This window comes from Mustela nigripes, chromosome 8 (assembly GCF_022355385.1).
Source record: "Mustela nigripes isolate SB6536 chromosome 8, MUSNIG.SB6536, whole genome shotgun sequence".
Taxonomy (NCBI): Eukaryota; Metazoa; Chordata; class Mammalia; order Carnivora; family Mustelidae; genus Mustela; species Mustela nigripes.
In genome coordinates this window covers 12330817-12351368 of record NC_081564.1, presented here as the reverse complement: position 1 = coordinate 12351368, position 20552 = coordinate 12330817, and the positions used below count along the sequence as shown (strand labels likewise).

Genomic DNA, 20552 nt, shown 5'->3' with positions numbered 1-20552 from the left:
TTTGAAGTAAGAATTAATTTCATATTTTGAAAATAGTAAGTTGCTATAGTGTTCTTTGTATCATCAATAGTGTTTATCTAGGGCTCTTAAAATGACATTCTTGTGAATAACTTTGCACAGATATAAACCCTGTTTATTAATCATAAAATAATTTAGCATTTATTTTACTTTTATTCAAAATTCTCACCTGTTGATTTTTAAAACAAAACTAGTGGTAAATGCTAAAGCTATAGAGCAAACCCCTATGAAGTCCATAATATGAATATTTTCCAATAGTGTAATTATAATCTTGAGTGTGATTTTCATTTTATTGTATTTTATTTTTTAAGATTTTATTTATTTATTTGAGACAGAGAGAGCATGAGCAGGGGGAGAGGCAGAGGAACAGGGAGAAGCAGACTCCCCATTGGAACCTGATGTGCGGCTCAATCCCAGAACCCAGAGATCATGACCTGAGCTGAAGGCAGATGCTTAACCATCTGAGCCATGCAGGCACCCCTTGAACGTGATTAAAACAAAAACAAAAAACAAACAAACAAAACCCTCAAACCTCAGAGATGAAGTTACATAATAAACACACCCACTGCCGTCTAGTCTCCTCCTCCTAGCCCATGCATGACCTTCTCCTCTTTTTCCTCTCTCCTTTCTCCTTCTCTTCTCATTTTTTCTCCTGTCTTTCTGCCTCTTCCTTTTCATCACTTTTACTTTTTTCCTCTCTCCCTTTCTCCTTCCATCCCTGTCTCCCCCTATATCTCATTTCCTTCCTGATGTCTATAGACAGAATATAATGTAGAGGGAGCCTTACAGTTTATAAGAATGTTTTTACCTCCATGGCATCTCTGAGCCCTGTGATCGGTGTACCAGAGATCATACTAGAAAGTGGTTGAGTGCTGTACGGAAACAGAGGAAGAGAATCCTGGCGAGTCGTACCTTTAAATTCTATGGTAAGGATCAGCCTTGCTGGGGGGTTGGTATTTAACCAAGGGAGAGAGCCCTCCGCAGAGCTGGAGAGAGGAGAGGAAGAGAGCTCCAGGCAGGGGGAGCAGCAGTGTTCGGTGGGCCAGAGGAGGAATTGGGATTTGTGTGAGAGACAGCAAGAAGTCTTACTGGGCTGCAATGGAGAGAAAGAGAATGAAAGAGAGCAATTGGCAATTTGGTCAGAACGGTAACTGAGGCTGGCTGTTGAAATTTATTGCATTTTTGGCTTTACATTTTGTGACACAGGAAGCCATTGGAGGCCTGGGTTCTGTGTTCCCTGTTGAATTTCATTGGTCTTTGTTCTTGAGTTATTATTATCCTGCTCTTATTACTGTGGTTTAGTAATAAATCTTGATACTGGTAAGTTAAGTCTGTTGCTTTGATTTCAAAATTGCATTGGCTATTCTTGACCCTTTATTCTTCTGTATAAATTTTAGAATCAGCTTGTCTGAAAACTTACTGGAATATTGGTTGGAATTGCATTGAATTTATAGATCAGTATGGGGGAGGATTGTAATCTTTGTGATACTGATAATCATATTCAGGAATATGGTCTATCTTTTAAGAGTTTATATCTTCTATATTCTTCAAATCAAATTTTCTGTAAATTTCTCCATAGAAGCCTACCATATCTTTTATTAATTTATTAATTTATTAATAAATTAATTAATTTATTTTCTTTTTGGTTTTCATTGCTATTACTAAGGGGGTATTTTTTTCCCATTATATTTTGTGCATGGCATGTGGGAACACAGCTATTGCTGATCTTGTGTCTATCAACCTTAAGAACTTTGTTGTTACTTCTATTAGTTTGTCTGTTGTCTACACTGAAAAAAATCTGAGAGAATTATGTCATCTGCAAATAAAGGTAGTGTTACCTCTTCTTTCTTGATTTTTTACTTCTTTCTCTGTTAGGGTGACTTGGACACCCAGCACAGTGTTGTGTATAAGAGGAGATATCCTTGTCTTGGGTTTTTTAGTAGAGTATCCTTCTAAAGTTTTAACATTAAGCAAGGTAATTGCCTTATCTGTTTAAGTTAGATAATTCCTTTCAACTTCCCATTTGCTAAGAGTTTATTTTTTAAACGATTCTTGGATTTTTAAAATTTTAATATACCCTTTTTTTTTCTCTGTGTGTTGAGATGGATTCTTTGGTTTTTCTCCTTCATCTGTTAATGTACTGTGTTATATTAATAGACTTGCTGATGTTAATCCATTATTTTATTTCAGCATAAACCCCACTTGGTTGTATTGTAGATCTCTGGATCACTTCTTAATTCAATTTATTATTATTTAATTTAGTAGTTTTGTGTCTGTGTTCATGAGTGAAACTGTTAGATGTGACTTTCTTTTTTTCTAACTAATAATATCCGATTTTACTGTCAAAGCTGTACAGGCCTAAAGGAAAGATTTGGAAGGATTTCTCCCATTTATCATTTGTTGAAACAGTTTGAATAGAGAGACTGATTGTTCCTTGAAAGTTTTATAAAACCTTCTAAGCTGATGTTGAATTGGGTGGGCGTATTTCTTAGTTATTCTTTTCAAAATATTTTCTAAATCCTCTATTTTTATAGAAAATTATCCATTTCATGTGTTTGAGATTTATTGGCCAAAGTTACTAAAGTATTTTTTATCATTAAAGGAGTCCTACTTTATCTGTGGTTACGTCCTCTTTTGGGTTCCTTTGTGTCCCTCCCCCCTTAAACAGGCATGTTCCCTACTTGCCTTCCCCAATTCAGTCACCCTTGTGGTTTGTCCTTACTTTAGTTTGCTCAAAGAACAAGTTTGGATTTTGTTAATCCTTTCTATACTTTACTACTACTACTACTACTACTACTACTACTACTACTACTACTACTTCTACTTCTGCTTCTCCCTGTTTTTGTGATTATTTTCATCTTTGTTTTCATCAAGTTCTTTTTTGCCTCCCTCTGCTCCCAACTTCTTGATTTGAATGTTTACTTCATTTTAAGATTTTTTTTTAAAGATTTTATTTATTTATTTGACAGACAGAGATCACAAGTAGGCAGAGAGGCAGGCAGAGAGAAAGGGGGAAGCATGCTCCCTGCTGAGCAGGACCCTGGGATCATGACCTGAGCGGAAGGCAGAGGCTTAACCCACTAAGCCACCCAGGTGTCCCATTTTAAGATTTTTTTATAGGCATATAAGGATATAAATTACTTTGTAAGCACTTTTTCTTGCAGATTTTGACATGTATTATTTTCATTGTCATTCAGTTTTAAATATTTTGTGATTTCCATTGTAACCTGTGATTTATTTAGAGAGTGAATGTTTAAGTTTCCAGACAAAGGGATTTTATTTTAACCTTTTCTTCTTTTGAACTGTTGATTTCTAACTAAATTGCACTGTCATTATAGAAAGTATATGGTCTGTGTGATACCAGATCTTTGAAATTTAGGACTTATGTGTCTTAGTACCTAGTCCATTTTTGTACTTCTTGCATGTGTTCTTGAAAGAGAATAGATTATTTCCGGAAAGCCAGCATATAAATATATAAATCAAGTATTCAATTTTATATATTTTTGTCATTGCTGTGTCTTTGTTAATTTTGCTTTCTTAATAATTTGCTTATTTTATTAAGTACTGAGAAGAATATGTTGAAATCTGTTGATTGGAGATTTGTCAGTTTCTCCTTGTTATTCTACCAGTTTTTTTCTTTTCACATTTTTAAAATCTATGGCATGCCCTGTGGGTGTGTACATACACATTCAAAGTTGTTTAAGTTTCTTGTTGAATTCCTCTGTTTATTATAATGTAATGATGAACCAAAGTTTTAAAAGTATTTTATTGTTTTGTTTATTGTTATTTCTATACCAGCTTTATTTTAATTTGGATTCACCTAGCATGTCATTTTCTTCATTTTCAATTTTTTGGGGTGGTTTTATTTTTGTACGCTTTTTGTAAGCATACATAGGTGGATTTAGTTGTTTTAGCTACTTTGATGTATCTTTGTCTCTTTGATAGGCAGAGAATACACAAATAGACCTATCTTTCCAAGTTCATCTTATATTAGTCTTTTTCATTTTTCTAATGATGCAGCCACAATGCCTCTTTATCAAGTTTCCTTTAAAATGTCAAACACTCTCTAACTCTGTTCCTTTGCACATGTAATTCTCTCTTCTTGGAATGGTCTTTACCATGGCCCTCTGTTTTAAAAAGCAAACCTCAGTTTAAGTGCTCCCCCTTTTCTTAAGAGAAGTTCTTCTCTGACCCATTCCAAATAGTATCCCCCTTGTTTTCCTAGTACCTGATTTCTTTTATAGCACCAAAGTTATTTATTCATAGATGTTTATTGGTATGACTATAAAAACTGTTATACTAAGCATTTTACTTACATGTTGATTATTTGATACTAGTGAACAGGAGTAGTAAGATAAGCCAGTACCCCTAAAAGAGTAACACAGCCGAGAAATGGTCTCTAATGGCTGAGGAGCTTGGCGTAAAGAGGGACAAATAAAGACGGTTCATGAATGGGAAAGAATTTGAGTATGGAGGTGCCTTTACGTAGAAAAGGAAATATGTAGTCCTCCAGGACTCGAGGGTGGGGGGTGAGAGAAGTGTGGCTGCAGATGCATTTAAGGTATAAAAGAGGTTAAATAAGGAATAAGGTATAAAAGAGGTTAAATAAAGAATTGCCTGAATCAGACCTGATTTTACTGAATAAAGAGTGGAGAATAAATGGAGTTGAGAAGTCGATAGAATACTTGTCAAAAGGTGTGCCTTAAGAGAATGACCTAAGGCTCCAAGTTTAGTTGGACTGAGTGAAGTTTGCAGTGTTGCTGGTTCTGTGTTCATTTGTTAGTACCTTGTGATCCACAGCATTAGAGGGTTAGTGTAAATGATGCAGGGATGGGTATAAGTTGCATAGTGTGTGATCACACTGATTAGTGAATATATTTTACGGGGGTGAGTGTAGCATTGATTGAAGACAGAATGTCATGAATGTACTATGAGCACCATGTTAAGAAGGGGGGAAATGAACTCCTCTTGCTGTGCTCTAAACAAGTGTGACTTTGGGCACAGTCTTCTCCCTGAATTAGAAAGGTGTTGAGCTTGGTCATCTCTAAAGCCCTTTTCAATTTTCACATGATGAGAGTGTATGAAAAGATGAAATTGAGTGAGTAATGGTTTAGGTAAAAGTAGGTGATGGGTGCGAAGAAACAAGTACAGGTATGGAGCTTGTAATAAGTTGTATCTCCTAACTCTTAATGATAACACTAACATAATGTATCTGCAATTGTTTTGTAGAGTCCCTTATTTTCAGTGTTCATTCACATTATCTGATCATCTTTTAACTGTATAAGGGTTGGTAGGGATATAAATTAGTATCACCACTTACAGATAACCTCACCAGAGCAAAGAACATTGTATTTCTTTTTTTTTTTTTTTAAAGATTTTATTTATTTATTTGACAGACAGAGATCACAAGTAGGCAGAGAGGCAGGCAGAGAGAGAGGAGGAAGCAGGCTCCCTGCTGAGCAGAGAGCCCGACGTGGGACTCGATCCCAGGACCCTGAGATCATGACCTGAGCCGAAGGCAGCGGCTTAATCCACTGAGCCACCCAGGCGCCCCAGAACATTGTATTTCAAGTCAAATTCCAGTTGTGCCGGGGCGCCTGGGTGGCTCAGTGGTTTGGGCTGCTGCCTTCGGCTCTGGTCATGATCTCAGGGTCCTGGGATCGAGTCCCACGTCGGGCTCTCTGCTCAGCAGGGAGCCTGCTTCCTCCTCTCTCTCTGCCTGCCTCTCTGCCTACTTGTGATCTCTGTCTGTCGAATAAATAAATAAAATCTTTAAAAAAAAAAAATTCCAGTTGTGCCTCTAAGAATGGCATTTGCAAGCCAGACTTCTTTTTAGCCCTATTTCCTTATCTGTAAAATCAGGAGGGTTGGCTTTTGTATCATCTGAATTTTACTTTAAGGCAGGTGTCTAGATCAGAGAAATATGACAGTTGTTATGTATCTGCATTTTATCAAGGGATTTGACATAATCTGTTAGATTTTCCTTTGTGGACAAGAAGTAGTGAATGGGTGGCAGCACCCTAGTGAATTTGTAATTTGGGAGCTATCTGATAAGATGACATAGAATTCTATTCTCAGTGTAGTCTTTTTCACCATTTTTACGATGACATGGGTAAAGATATTGAAGGCTTGCTGATCAAATAGCCAGTACATTGGATAACAGAATCAGAATCAAAGATGATCTCAGCAGGCTTCAACTGAGAGCCAAATATGACAAGATGAAACACCATGGATTCTTCTAGTGCATGCCTGTAGTTGGGCCAACAAGCACACTGCACAAGGATTGGAGGCAGGGGCTTCCTTCAGATCTTGCCTCCATTACTCTCTGTGTGACATATGGCCTCACATTCAAAAGCATAAAAGGATATGAATTGTGAATTCTCTTTCTCCCCCAGTCATGCCGTGTCATTCCCCAAAGGCAAATAGGATTATTAGGTTTTTAAAGTGTATCCTTCCAAAGAAATTTTGTGCCAGTGTAAGCAAATTGTGTATGCATATGTTTCCCCTTCTTCCCATTTTATGCAAGTGGGAGTGTATTACATTGTTTTTGTACCTTAGTATTTTCCCTCATATTTATGATTTTATGTTGGAGGTTCCCACATGTCAGTGTGATAATTTTCTTTTAAGTGTTTGCACAGTATTACTTTTTAGGGATGAATGATAGATCATAGTTTAGTTAACCAGTTCTTTACTGAAGAACATTTTGGCTATTTTCAGTATTTAACTATTACAAATAATGCTGTAGTCAATAACTGTACAAAAGTTTTATCTATGGAATAAAATCGAAAGGAGTGGTGTTGCTAGGTCAAAGGGAAATTCTATTTTCTAATGTCACTGTTATCATCTCTGCCCTCCTGTGTCACATAATCTTAGAAAAAACAGAACTGTATAGCTGGAAAGGGATATAAATACAATCAAGTTTAGTGGTTCCCAAAGTATGGTCCTTGGGCTTGGAGTAACAGCAGCATCACATGGGAACTTGTAACAAATGCAGATTCTTGGAGCCCATGCTTGACCTCCTGAATCGGAACGTATGAGGTTCCCAGCAGTTTGTGCTCACAGTTGCTTTTACATAGGAAAAAACTATGATCACAAAGGTGAAGTAACTTAGCACTTGTCTGAAGGTGTGACCTCTGACTTCTTTTTGAAACTCTTTTCCCATCATGTCAGATCTTTCCCCCACTGGAGTTTACAGACTACATGCTGTTCTTAACAACATCCACCCTTGCCTCATGCTCTCTCTCTCACTTTTTCTTTTGTCTCTACTACTGAAATCCCATTTTCATTTGTTCTGTTTTCTTGAAGCACTTGGATCTTCCAGTTTGGAAAAGTCACTACATCTTAACCTTCCTTTGGTATTTTGTTTTTACTTCTCTTTCTGTATGAGTGTCTGATGTACATTCATATCAGTCTTTTGTTAGCTTATACATATGCTCCTTGAGGACAAGGATGATGTTTTATTTGTTGTCACTTTAGGCTCCTTGCACCTTCCTAGCATTTACTAATTGATAGATAAACATTGGTTGCATTTCTTCTCATGCACAGTTGGAAATCAGTGAAATAGAGAACATACTCGGTGCTACGCTCAATATCTGTAACTCTGACCAGTTTTCTTATAAACATGCTATTGACTACACGGGACAGTAGGCATGATGGGGATACGTCAGCTCAGACCCCTCACTGAAGTTCATAGATGGAAAATTAACCCATATGTAATAAGTGAACCTATATTTTGGTTCTCTTATGTGCCAGGCATAATGTGTGTTGAGGCTGATACGTTTCTAATATCATTTTCAAAAATAAAGGACCATGCATTTTTACATTTTACAGTTTACATTTATACCTGTATACATTTAAATTGTAGGTATCATTTCCTCCTTATGAACTTAAAACTTAAAAGTATGGTGTCAAGGGAAGGGATGTTAAAATTTTTCAAAATTCTTAAAAAATTTGAGTTATTATCGTGTTTACTCTGTTGTGCTAAATATCAAGATAGGTGTTTCTTATTGTTGAAACTTCACATTCTGGTAAAATACCCATTTTCTCAGATTATCTCAACATACTTGTCAGAGAAGAATATAGATGATTCCATGTGTGATAGAGTAGAAGTTTTATCACTTTTAGTTCACTTTTTCTTTAAAGCATTAGAATTTTATATCTAAGCAAAATTTAATGTTTTGGGTAGTACTCAGAATCCAGTTTATAATATTTTAGAGAAATTTTGAGAAGAAGCTTATCTTGGAGATGATTTTTTAAATGATAGTTGCCTGGCCTACAGTGACTTTGGTTCATCAGGCAAGTGTTCTTATAAGCTGTCTTGAGAAATGGAGATATTATCACTGGCTTAGGGCCAAAATTAACAACTTTGAAAGAATGTGCTTCTGTAGTAATTTTGAAATTATTTTTCTCCAAGACACATCATTTTTATCAATTTTTAGCTAATTGTGTGGAAAATGGAGAAATGGAATGCTTTAATAAAATTTTGTGATCAGAAGCAAATTGTAAAAATTAAATATAATATTACCAGCCCATTTAGAGTCTTGTATTACCTTAGCAGTTGTATATTGGGGACTTACATACAGCTGTGTCCTTAATTGTCATTTTTAGATGAACAATTTTAACCATGTTTAATGTTGTAAGCTTGTAAATATGATTGTTACTGTTATGTCATACCAAACATAAGCAAAACTGTTTAATCTTTGCCCCCGAATCCATTAAAGTCCAGTTCATATACAAGTGCATGGGAAGGTAGAAAAATGTTATGATTCTTTTTCTGTCCTTAAGAGTTTATAGTCAGCATAGGAGACTTTATGCAAATGAAACGAGGCAATCTGCACAATAGCTTTCTTAATTTCACAGTGTGGCATAACTAGTATCTTTAATTTGTCAGCAAGGTACTGTTATATTATTTGATCAAATCAACTGAATTTTATGCTATTAATATCATCAGAAGCAAGCTTTGATGGGTGATCGATAAAGTAAAGCTGTATCCCATAAGTAGTTCCTGTGCCTAGCACTCATTTCCTACCAAAAATGTAGAATTGAGTTTCTCATTGTTTCCTTTTTAGTGAGCATTTGTCCTGCGCATTCACATTCTTTCTTCATGGGGAAAGTAATGTATGCACAAGTGTGGAGATTGCCCAACACCAGCCAATTTATTTGATCAATGAGGAGCATATACATATGGCTCAGTCTTCACCTGCACCATTTCAAGGTAAGTAAATGGCAATGTCCTGCTGTCTACCTCTCTCACACCAAGTGGAGAGCCATCTTGCCCGGTAAGGTTTGCAGAATGAGATATTATCTTAAATGGGCATTATAAAGCTAAGTGTAAGGGTCAACTTCTGAAGAAGAAAGGAAAAGCTACTATTCACAATGAAAGCTTGTTAGTATTTTGCTGAAAGCTTAGAGCTTATCACATTTACAACATGGTCTTAGGTGAAGTTGTACTAAGGAATAAAATGTAGAGAATTGCCTTCAGAACAAAAGATCAGTATTTGGCGACAACATGGATGGAACTAGAGCGTATCATGCTTAGCGAAATAAGTCAAGCAGAGAAAGACAACTATCATAGGATCTCCCTGATATGAGGAAGTGGAGATGCAACATGGGGGCTTAAGTGGGTAGGAGAAGAATAAATGAAACAAGATGGGATTGGGAGGGAGACAAACCGTAAGTGACTCTTGATCTCACAAAACAAACTGAGAGTTGCTGGGGGGAGGGGGTTTGGGAGAAGGGGGTGGGGTTATGGACATTGGGGAGGGTATGTGCTTTGGTGAGTGCTGTGAAGTGTGTAAACCTGGTGATTCACAGACCTGTACCCCTGGGGATAAAAATATATGTTTATAAAAAATAAAAAATTATAAAAAAAAAGATCAGTATTTGAAAAATACAATCCAATGAGTAATTGACATCAAAAATTAAAGGTTCTCATTGTTTTGTTTGTTCCATGGTTTCAGGCACAACATGACTTACCGAAAATTACTAATTTTGAAATTTCAATCAGAATCCTTTTTCTAGAGTTGTATACTTTCTTCAGTGATGTTAATATCTTTATTATTTCTTTTAATTAGAGGCTCTGTTGATTGTAGGTATTTGGTTGTAATTTAACTTAATGTGTATATGTTCATTAAATCTCAGCTAATCACCTAGATTATATCACAATAACTCCATGTCCCTGTTTCCTAATCATGATTTCTAAATCTTTGGTTTCGTTTTTAGAGTTCAGAATTTTATATGAATAACTTTTTAAATGTTATAATGTTTTTATGTAATAATATTAGATTCACCCTTCTGGAAAAATCTCTTTTGGTTCAGTCTAATTACTAGAGATGCCTGGTTCAAATGGTCTTAGAATATCATACAAAGTAATTTTTTTAAAAAACACTGATCTTTTAACAGATTTAACTAAAATATTTTTATTGACATAACAACCTGTCATGGGTGTTTAGCCTCTGTATTACGTAAGATTGGTTTTTGATTTCCTGCAGATGATTCTGATTTAATTTGATGAAAACATCTGTTCCTTGCCCTAAAGATATTTGAGCCTTTTAAATTTTTTTTAAGGTAAAAAAGAATGTTGAATCCTCATTTAACTCTCTCCTAATTGTTACCTATTTTTTTTTTATCCCCTCTTTTTGTAATACATTTTAAACCATGTACTTTACCATTCCATAATTTTTGGTATTTGCTGTGTGAACATTTATAAAATTCAAAACCCAGTTCCCAAACTGTATACTTAAGAGTTGTACAATATTTGCATATTATGGAGTACCAGAATTATTCAATACTGTGTTTTGTTAACTATGAAGGTGCTGAAGACCATCTTACTTCATTCTAGACTTTATCACTGAAAACAAAAGCATTTATTTATGATAAGAACAGAAGGATTTCCTAATCATGAGGGGAGGTAACTAATCTAAGTTGGGAAAGATAATATTAGCAATATCAGGTCTCCATAAACCAGTTATTTTAGGTCTTATCGTTTGTTTCTGATGTCTCAAGTGATAGAAGACTTTTTTGTGGGATGTTACCCTGCTTATTTCCCTTGATTGGTGTGGAGGAGGGGCATTCTTGGGGCAGATGTTGGCCTGTAAATAATTTTAGTGAATATAATTAATGTGGGATGTGGGAATTTCCTAGAAGTATTAATATAGAAATATTGATTATTGATGTAGGAATTTCCTAGAAGTATTAATGCAGAAATATTCCCTTTGATTAACTGTGTTGGTTGGACTCAGTATTTTTATCCTATTTGAATCAGTGAGGAACAGCTGAAAGATACCAAGAAATATGTGATGTCTATAGCTATCACCGAATATTGTAATATATCATCCAGCTATCAAAAAAATAAAGCCATCCAAAGAAAGAACATCTCATTTAATGCCTATGCTGAGATTTTTGTAGAGATTAGGATTAAGAAAAAGTTTATCTCTGGAAAAATACTGTTTGGAAGGTTAACTCCCCTAGACTACAAACTGGCTGGGTTATATGCAGCATCATGTTAACTATATTTTTGTGGCTAGGTCAGTGAAAATAACATCAGGTCAAACACTGGAAGAGGTAGAGGGACTTTGAGTCCAATAAGTTTTGCTTAGAGTTGTTTCATCAATGACCTTCAAAACAGTTGTAACTGAAATTATAACTAAGCATTATGTTTCAGACTTGGTACATAAAGACCTTTTTGCTATTACAAGTTATTTTTATATGGTATTTTTAAAATTACAACAAATACCTAGGAATTCCCAGAAACCCTGGAAAACGTGTCCAAGTTCTAGGCAGGTTTTGGGATATATGTATTAAATGGTTTTATTGTAAAAGAGTCTCTGTTCACATTATCAAACTCTTATCAAACAGGTGTATAGAAGCTTTCATAAATAGTTTATATATTGTGTGTTACTACAGCTGTCTGATTTTTTTTTTTTACCTCTCCTACTTGATTTCCTTAAAAAACTGATGTATGTTGAGAGGCATATAGGTAAGAGGTACTAAAATGAGAAATTTTTAAAAAATAAGACTGTAAAAGGAGTCTGGAAATAGCCCTATCTAGTAAGTGAGGCTGGACTTTAGCCTAAATGACCACATATGTGGCCTTACACGTAAGTAGGAGTTATTACCCTGATCTGTAACATATGTTTCTCCTCCCTGCCTTAGTACTGGTAAGTCCTTATGGCTTAAATGGCACGCTAACAGGCCAGGCATACAAGATGTCAGACCCAGCCACCCGTAAGCTGATCGAGGAATGGCAGTATTTCTATCCCATGGTGCTGAAAAAGAAAGAAGAATTGAAAGAGGAAGAAGAGTTGGGATACAACGATGATTTCCCTGTGGCTGTTGAAGTAATTGTTGGTAAGAAAATATTTTGCCTGAAGAACTTTATTCTATCTTCTTCATCTTTCTTAATTTAAAAAGATAATCATTGAGATTCATCAAAAATAATCTCCATAATTTTCCCATTTTTTTTTATTCTCTTGATACAGTGGTATATGCTGAGTAGTTATCTTGCCTGAAGCACCAGTGGTCCCTGTCTTCCAAATGCTATTATCATAATGTTGGAGCACATGTTTAAACAGCTATTAACTTAGGAAGGAATGGAGCACATCACTTTTGGCAGTACCTAATGAGCACCTCATTTTCATCATTGAGCTTTGACTCTGACCACTAGAATATCAAAGTTGGCATCCCGGTGTGAACTTTTTCTCAGGCCTGGTTCTCTCCTTGCTCTCTTTCCTTACAGGTGGTGTTCGGATGGTTTATCCTTCGGCATTTGTTTTGATCTCTCAGAATGATATCCCAGTTCCTCAGAGTGTTGCTGGTGCTGGAGGCCATATTACAGTGGGGCAGCAGGGACTTGGTAGTGTGAAGGACCCAAGTAACTGTGGGATGCCTCTTACCCCTCCCACTTCTCCAGAACAGGCTGTCATAGGTGAGTATAATCCAGGAATGTATTCATCCAGGTGGAGGAGATCACAGAAAACTATGTAGCTCCCTTGCCATGGAACAGATGAGTAAACTCACATTGAGAAATGCCTTATGCCAAGAGATGGAGGTAGAGTGACATGGGAAGTCTGCAAAATACAGAAGGAAAATTTTCAACAAATAGAATGGATGTGCTTCCGAATTTGAATTGTGCCCTATTAGTCTTTATTCCAGTTAGACAGTGTAGTTGTTTCTCTTAAGTTCGATACACACATCTGTCCCTTTACACACATGTATGTGTGTGCACACACACAGACATACATGAACAAGGGACAAGGTGGAGGCTGCTCTTTTTTTCCTTAAAACAAATGGAAACCGCTTAATCAGAAAATAGCTGAAACATTTGCCCAGTTGGCCATTGCCAGGCAGGAACATGTCTGGTATAATTCTTTTCTTGTTATATTATAAAGGTAGACTGGCATTCAGGAGCTCTCAGGGAAATGCTTTGTTCTGTCAGTCATCTGTCTACATTAATGATCAGTATTAATTACATATGAAACTTAAAAAAATTTCCTTTATGAAAAAATTCAGAAATTGTTTAAATTGGGAGCATTTTGCCATCTTTGGAGTAGTATATTTTCTGTGTTAACTTTTTGGTTGTTGTAGTTGACGTCGTTTTAATTGGAAATCTAGTCATTAATATTCATCAGATTTGAGCTGAAGGGAGATTATTTATAGGCTTTTTAACGTGGGCCATGTTAGTGAAAGCATCAGAGTAGATAAAGTCTTGACTGCTGAACTGAAAACAGACTATGCAGCATGATACACAGTTACGTGGCTATTCTCATGAGATTCCCTAAGACGGCATTTCACAGTTTCCGACGTGGTGCTTCGCATGTGCAGGGGATTCAGTAAATATTCATGGTTAAGCAGTATATCGGGCGCAAGTATAGAGGCTGTGATTGAGCTCCTAATTTAAAAATCTGGCTATATAGCTTTTACTAGGTGAGTTGGCCTTATTAAATTCTCAAACTTGGCCTGAGCCTCCAATTCCTTCTCTGTTAAGTACTATGTACTTGACAGCTATTACACATACTAGGTAAAAAGCTTGACAGCGCTCTGTAGGCAGCAAAGCAGTATACAAATGGTGGCGTAAGCAATTTGAAGCAGTACTCAAAACACGATTATGTTATCTGGAAGGAGTTACTCAGATATGGTGCGGAAGGCATAGAAATGGGCAGCAGGCAGCCTCTGTCTTGAGAAGCCATGTAGTTGCTGAGACAGTAAGAAAAAAGGGACATCCAACTCTGATATGGCAGAGCAGAGAATTTGGATGATTCCTTGTGAAAGGATTTGCTCAGTTTTTATTAAAAAAGAAGAAAACCAGAAAAAGGAAAAAGAAAAAATACTTCTACAGACTTTTTAATAATCATCATAGAGAAGATATATTGATACAGAGACTCGAATTAGTATCTCTTAGGGATATTTGTATTCAACTTAAAATTGAAACTTAAAATTGAAAGCCTGCTGTATGCATGATGTCCTAGGGTCTGATCAGTTAGGAACGATAAATTTCACGATTCAGAAACACCAGGTTTTGTTTATTGTGGTTTTCAATGTGGACTTCCTAACTCCAGGTCTTTACATTACTTCCTTTGACTCTGTGTAGGTCATTTGTGCTAAGCCCTGGGTAAATAAATCCCCTGATGCCTCCTAACTCTCTAAAGCCAACCAGATAAAAGCAATTGGAATCTTTGTTGTAAAGTGAATTTGTTTTAATTTTTACATCATGATACAATGAATTATAGCTTAGGACTCTTAATGCTATCTCAGAGACAAAGACGTCTTGGTCAGCCTTGTATTTCTGCAGTTGATAAACATTGAGCATCGCCATGTTTTCCTACATATAGGACAAAATGTGTCCCTTTTTCCCCTAAAATGGCAAAGAATCTTCTAGATTAGCAGGGGACCTAGGAGGGCCAACTGGTTTTGGTGAAATCACTCTTGCCTCATGTGGATAGGTACCTCTGCTTGTGTCTCCTACTTATGGAGATAATTTTGAGAAACAACATTCAGTTTGTATATGATGGCATGGAGTATAGCTCTTGTCTAGTTCCCTATGAGGTATCATCTCCATTTTAATTAAATCATTAAAAGCTACTGAAAAGCATTAACCCAGCTTTAATCTTAAAAAACTGTGCCTTATTTTCCTCATCCCTTTTATTTTTTGATCATATTCATCCCATATGACACTGTGGGTATATAATCTCTTTGGCTAAATTGTAAGGTGTTTGGGAGCACAGGGCTATGTGTTGTACTTCTGTTTCTCTGTTTATCCCAGTTTTATAATAAGCATTTGCAAATCCACTATAGAATTGAAGTGAATTATTTTGTACCGTATACCAAGTTAGGGAACTTTAAAGATAAAGATAGGAGTAAAAGACCAAATTTCTTGTCTCCTTTATCTGATTTTTAATACAATAATTCTTTCATGGGGAGCAAGCAATTTATAGTTCTTAGAACCAGCATTTTGATGCTGGTTTATGTTTTTTTGTCTTAAATAGAACTAAGCCCAACCGTTCAGCTCATCTGAACATGATTGTGTTCCAGCATATCAGGACTACTCATTTGTGGTATAAGGTTGTTTATTTTTCAGATGAGGGTGGAGGTTTCCAGAGTGCTTAAAATTGATTATTTTGGTCAAGATGTTTTGTATCATAGTTCTATTGAGGATAAAACCCACAGTATATCTATGAAGTTAAATAGATGAAAGTAATTGAATCAGAATTTAATACTGGAAATCAATTTCAATATTTGTCTTGTGTGATAGAAATAGTAAAATACTCATATAACCAAAAACCAGTATTACCAGTAATCCTAATGCACCTAATAGAAAGAAATGGGATTTAATACCAACCATAGCTGGAAAAGCTAAGTGGAGTTATTAGAGAGAAACTAGTGAATAATCTTCTGATACAGAATGTCGAGATAACCTTTCAGTATTTTAGCACTAAGATTTCATAAATTGTGTCAGGCATAAGGACAGAGAGTTCCACACGCAAATTTGAAATTTGACCTTGTTAAAAGCTTTGTGCCATTAAGTTCTTTCTCTGACCCAGGGCGCTATGTGCAATTGCTGCATAGATTTTTAGCTAAATGAGCAGAAAGCTCCCTCTGCTGTTTTGTTCTGCCTTGAAACTTACTTATTGCATTGTTGATTTAAAAATTTAAAACAATCTATTTGTGATCACACCTTTAGTACTATGATATATAAGCCTTTATAGCTAAGTTGTCTCCAATATCTGTAGAGTCGGAATGCCTCTGAATGGCTATGCCCTTGGGTTGTCTGAGTGTGTGAGTGTTGATGTGGTGAACTATTTTAGAGAAGAGACAAAGAACCGTCCAAAGTGCCAGTACACACAAATTGTGCTCAGAGCTATGGGTAGTGTTCTTGCCAGGGTGCTACATGAATAATACGGGTTTCAAAAATAAAAACATTTCTGTGAAGTAAGCTTACAGTCTGTGTACCAGGAGACCTTTTCAGATAATTTTCACATTCCCAAGTAAGTTGTCTGTCTTTTCCAGGGGACAGTGGAGGTACGCAGAGTGCTGTCAGTCACCTAGGCTCCCAAGACGGGGGGATGATAACTATGCACAGTCCAAAGAGATCGGGGAAGATTCCTCCAAAACTCCACAATCATATGGTCCATCGAGTCTGGAAGGAATGCATCCTCAACAGAACCCAGTCCAAGTATGATTTTTGCATTACGTCTGGATCATGGTTTAGTAACACCATGTCTTTGATTACTATGTGAAGAGTGTTAGTCACATTGAACCATTGTGTGACCAAACCTGAAGGGTCATTGGATTGGTAGATCATCTTTTTGAACATAATAGTGCAAAATTGAATGCAAGGGTGTTAAAGATGTTGACTTGATTTGATTGGTTATCTAGGAAATTTGGAAGTTCCTGAGTATCTCAAGATTGGTAAGGTATCCATCTGATATTTTTTAGAACATATGGCTGAGGGCAGTAGTCAGTGGGTTGGTTTTCCTCTGTATACCAATTTATGAATGTTTTCTATTTGCAAAGGGAAATGACCTTCTTTGTCACATTTTCTGCGACTTAGGTCTTCTGTTTTAAATGACAGTACAGTTCTAAACTGAAATGATGATAGAGGGGTGTTTGCCACCTGCTGTGCTTCTGTTGGTTGATTTCCAGAGGCCATATTCTTTTCTTCCCCTATCTGACTTTGCTTCCTTCCTTTGCCCCCTGTCCCTCCTCTGGCTCTCTTCCCTGCCTTCCTTAGCATATTTTTGAAAAAGTGGAAGAATTGATATGTCAGTTTCTTATTATTTCCTAGTAGCCTAGTAGTTTCTTATTATTTCCTAGTTTAGAGACACGGCTTAAACAGTCTGTCTCAGGGCATAAATTCACAGATGCTGGGAAAAGATAATTTTAAAAATTCAAGTTAATTTCTACAAAATTTAGGTGACTTTTTAAAGCAACAACTAATAGTGCCAGATAGTGTTTTAAGTGCTTTGTATCCATGTTAAAATGTGCAGTCAACTTAAATAGAAATATTTGAACCTTGCTTCTTCTAGTGCATAGAACAAGTTTGCTCTTCCTTCATCCCTCTCCCCACCCCCGCCCCCAACCTTGGATTGCTCAGCACTATCAGCTAGCTAACATTACTATGGGAAATGTATTCAGGTCTTTTAAAACACCCCCCTCCCCCATCGAGATATAAGTATTTTCTCATGTTTACACAAGTCACATTTTTAACCTTTTTTAGGAGGAGCCAAATGTCAACTCCAACTCTTGAAGAAGAGCCTGCTAATAATCCTGCTACTTGGGATTTTGTGGATCCAACCCAAAGAGTCAGCTGTTCCTGTTCTAGGTAGGTAGTAGACAAGGCAGAACAGGGGTCAGATAAAATGTTGGGACCTTGTTGTATTGGCTGTCTCGTGGACTCTCAGACCGCTTCTTCTTCATCATTTTATTTTGTTTTGTTTTGTTTTCAGTCTTCCTCCTCTAGTAGAGAAGGAAAAGATAGGTCTTTTCTTTTATACAGATGATAACAGTTTTATTGTCAGGACTCAAAAAGAGCTTTATTTGACAACTGTGACTGTGGCCCTGTTATCAAATTGCTCCCACAAATTTTTTTGTGGTAACTACTCCAAAACCAAAAGGCATTTGATAAGACAGTCTATTCCCCTTTAAATGAATTTATTTAATTGTTCTTAATTTTAAAATAGAGGTAAGTACTAAACAAGTTGGCTAGAGTTCATAGAATTTGGATTAAATCGACCTTCCATAGATAATTTGTCTTGTTGTCAGTGCTGGTATGTTTTGATGCTTGAGGTAGGTATTTAGTAATAAAACCTGCCAGAAGCTAAAATTATTCATTCAGTTAGATACTTGAATTAGAACCCTGAATTGATTTCTGTAGAAAATATTTGCTCCCCTGTATATTACCTTGAGTTATCACTCCTTGTAGTAGTAAAGAGTCTTATTGTCATGGGCTTTCATTAGGGTTCTTAGATTTCTTTCTTTCTTTCTTTCTTTTTTCCTTTTAAGATTTTATTTATTTATTTTACACGTATGTGAGAGGGCAGAATGGTCTCACGCAGGGGGAGAGCCAGGAGGAGAGGGACGGAGAGAATCTCAATCAGACCCTGTACTGAACACAGAACCTGATGCGGGATTTGATTTCATGACCCCGAGATCATGACCTGAACCAAAATGAAGAGTTGAATGCTTAACCAGCTGAGCCAGCCAAGTACCCCAGTGTTCTTAGATTTTTTAAGTGTATATCAGCCTCACCCCTAGCTCAGGTGACTGTTGAGGATGTGATGGTGATTATTCACTTAATGAGCAACTTAGAGTAGCTTTGCTTCCAAAGTACATATTTTCCCATTTGATACTGTTCAACAATTAGAAAAAGTTCTTTTGAGATAAAATATATTAAGAAAATGGCCATTCATTTCCCTAGTTTTTTAGGGGTTCTTATTGTGACATAAATAAGTTGGCTTCAGGGTAGGGAAGCAGTCAAATGACCCCTGAGAATATGTACAAACTGGGTGTGTGTGTATTTGTACATGCTTAAACAGCAGTTTTCACACCGTATTCCCGTCCTCTCCTCTCTTGTCCCTTATGTTGATTCTCTTTTATCAAGCTCTGCCTCTCTAGTCAGCTTTTTTTTTTTTTTTTTGAGAGATGCTGTAAATATTAGCCTAATGAAATGTGCACTATTGATTTTTTAAGGAGGGTGTTTTTGAAGAAGTTGTTCATTAAGGATCCTCTCTGAGCACCTCTTGTCTCAGGATAGGTGTGGTATACCAGCTGAATACCTGTTTTCCTTCTGTTTCTAGGCCATTGTAACTTGTGTGACAGAAAGCCTTTTCTTATTAATTCTTATTTCTAAGTAGCTCATAGCCAAGTTATGGTCTACCTTTAGAACGTACCTAGGATAAAAATGTTGGTGTATTTAGCTTTGCTTATGCCCTCATCCTATTTTTGCTCCTCTTTTCCTTAATCTAGATTTTTCAGCTGTTAAAAATAACCTTTTTGTTGATTTCTGTGACATTTTTATTTGCTCCCTTGAATTGTTTTTACCTGAAGTGTAAATAAATAGCACTTTTTCTTTTGTCCTTTGGAATCACTCCTCTATTTCCTGACCAGATTCTTATAGCTTCAGGTCTTTTTTTAGTTATGCTTTTCATTCCATTGACTTCCAAGTATTTATCTCTAGACCTGACTTCTCATACATACTCTGGTCTTATATTTTGGGGGATGCCTTTAAGAAATATCCTTAATATTGACATGTGTGTTTTCTCACAAGTCAAGTATCTTGTTCCAGTCATTTTTATCACAGTTTCCCCTTTTCAGCCTAGAAACTTTATCATTTATTATTTTTCTTCATTTTATAGACGAATTTTATCCTTGCATTTCACACTGATGTCCTTGGAAATGTCTATGATAGTAATTCTAGTTGCCTCGTTCTTTTAGTCACCTTGTGTTTCTACACTATTTGGCTCTGCTTCTGGTTCCTTCCCACCACTGGACCACTCATATAGTTAGCCTTTTGAGGCTGATTTCCTGCTCCTTGCTTCACTGAGGCCTCTTACCTGATCAGAGATTTGCTGTGATAGTCTGATAGTCTGGTACTCCCTAGTGTATCCCTGATTGTAACCATTTCACAATGTAGCCGAGTCATTAAATACAACTGAAAAAAAAATGACTTTATGAGATTTTCTGGTTTGCCAAAAGTCCTTACTTTGAAGAGGCTACCATAAAATATCTATCAAAGGACTGGTGTGGGTAAATGCTCTGAGAGAGAAAATCCAAGTGAAAAAGTTTTATGTAAAAGATTCTTTGAACTGGGACGCCTGGGTGGCTCAGTGGGTTAAGCAGCTGCCTTCGGCTCAGGTCATGATCCCAGGGTCCTGGGATCGAGTCCCACATCAGGCTCCTTGCTCGGCAGAGAGCCTGCTTCTCCCTCTGCCTCTGCCTGCCTCTCTGCCTGTGCTCACTCGCTCTCTCTCTCTCTGTTTCTGACAAATAAATAAAATCTTTAAAAAAAAAAAAAAAAGATTCTTTGAACTGTTTTAAAA

The 20552-nt window shown here is 36.4% G+C and overlaps 1 protein-coding gene across 2 annotated transcripts in view; it reads left to right on the top strand.

Moving 5' to 3' along the window:
- MED13L (mediator complex subunit 13L) overlaps positions 1 to 20552 on the top strand; it is a 282380-nt gene that overhangs the window by 212956 nt on the left and 48872 nt on the right. For both annotated transcript variants that reach the window (XM_059408507.1, XM_059408506.1), the window contains exons 5-9: positions 9087 to 9232; positions 12172 to 12366; positions 12755 to 12943; positions 16522 to 16687; positions 17732 to 17836. In XM_059408507.1, coding sequence (XP_059264490.1) covers positions 9087 to 9232; positions 12172 to 12366; positions 12755 to 12943; positions 16522 to 16687; positions 17732 to 17836 — 801 coding nt within the window. The remainder of the gene's footprint in view (positions 1 to 9086; positions 9233 to 12171; positions 12367 to 12754; positions 12944 to 16521; positions 16688 to 17731; positions 17837 to 20552) is intronic.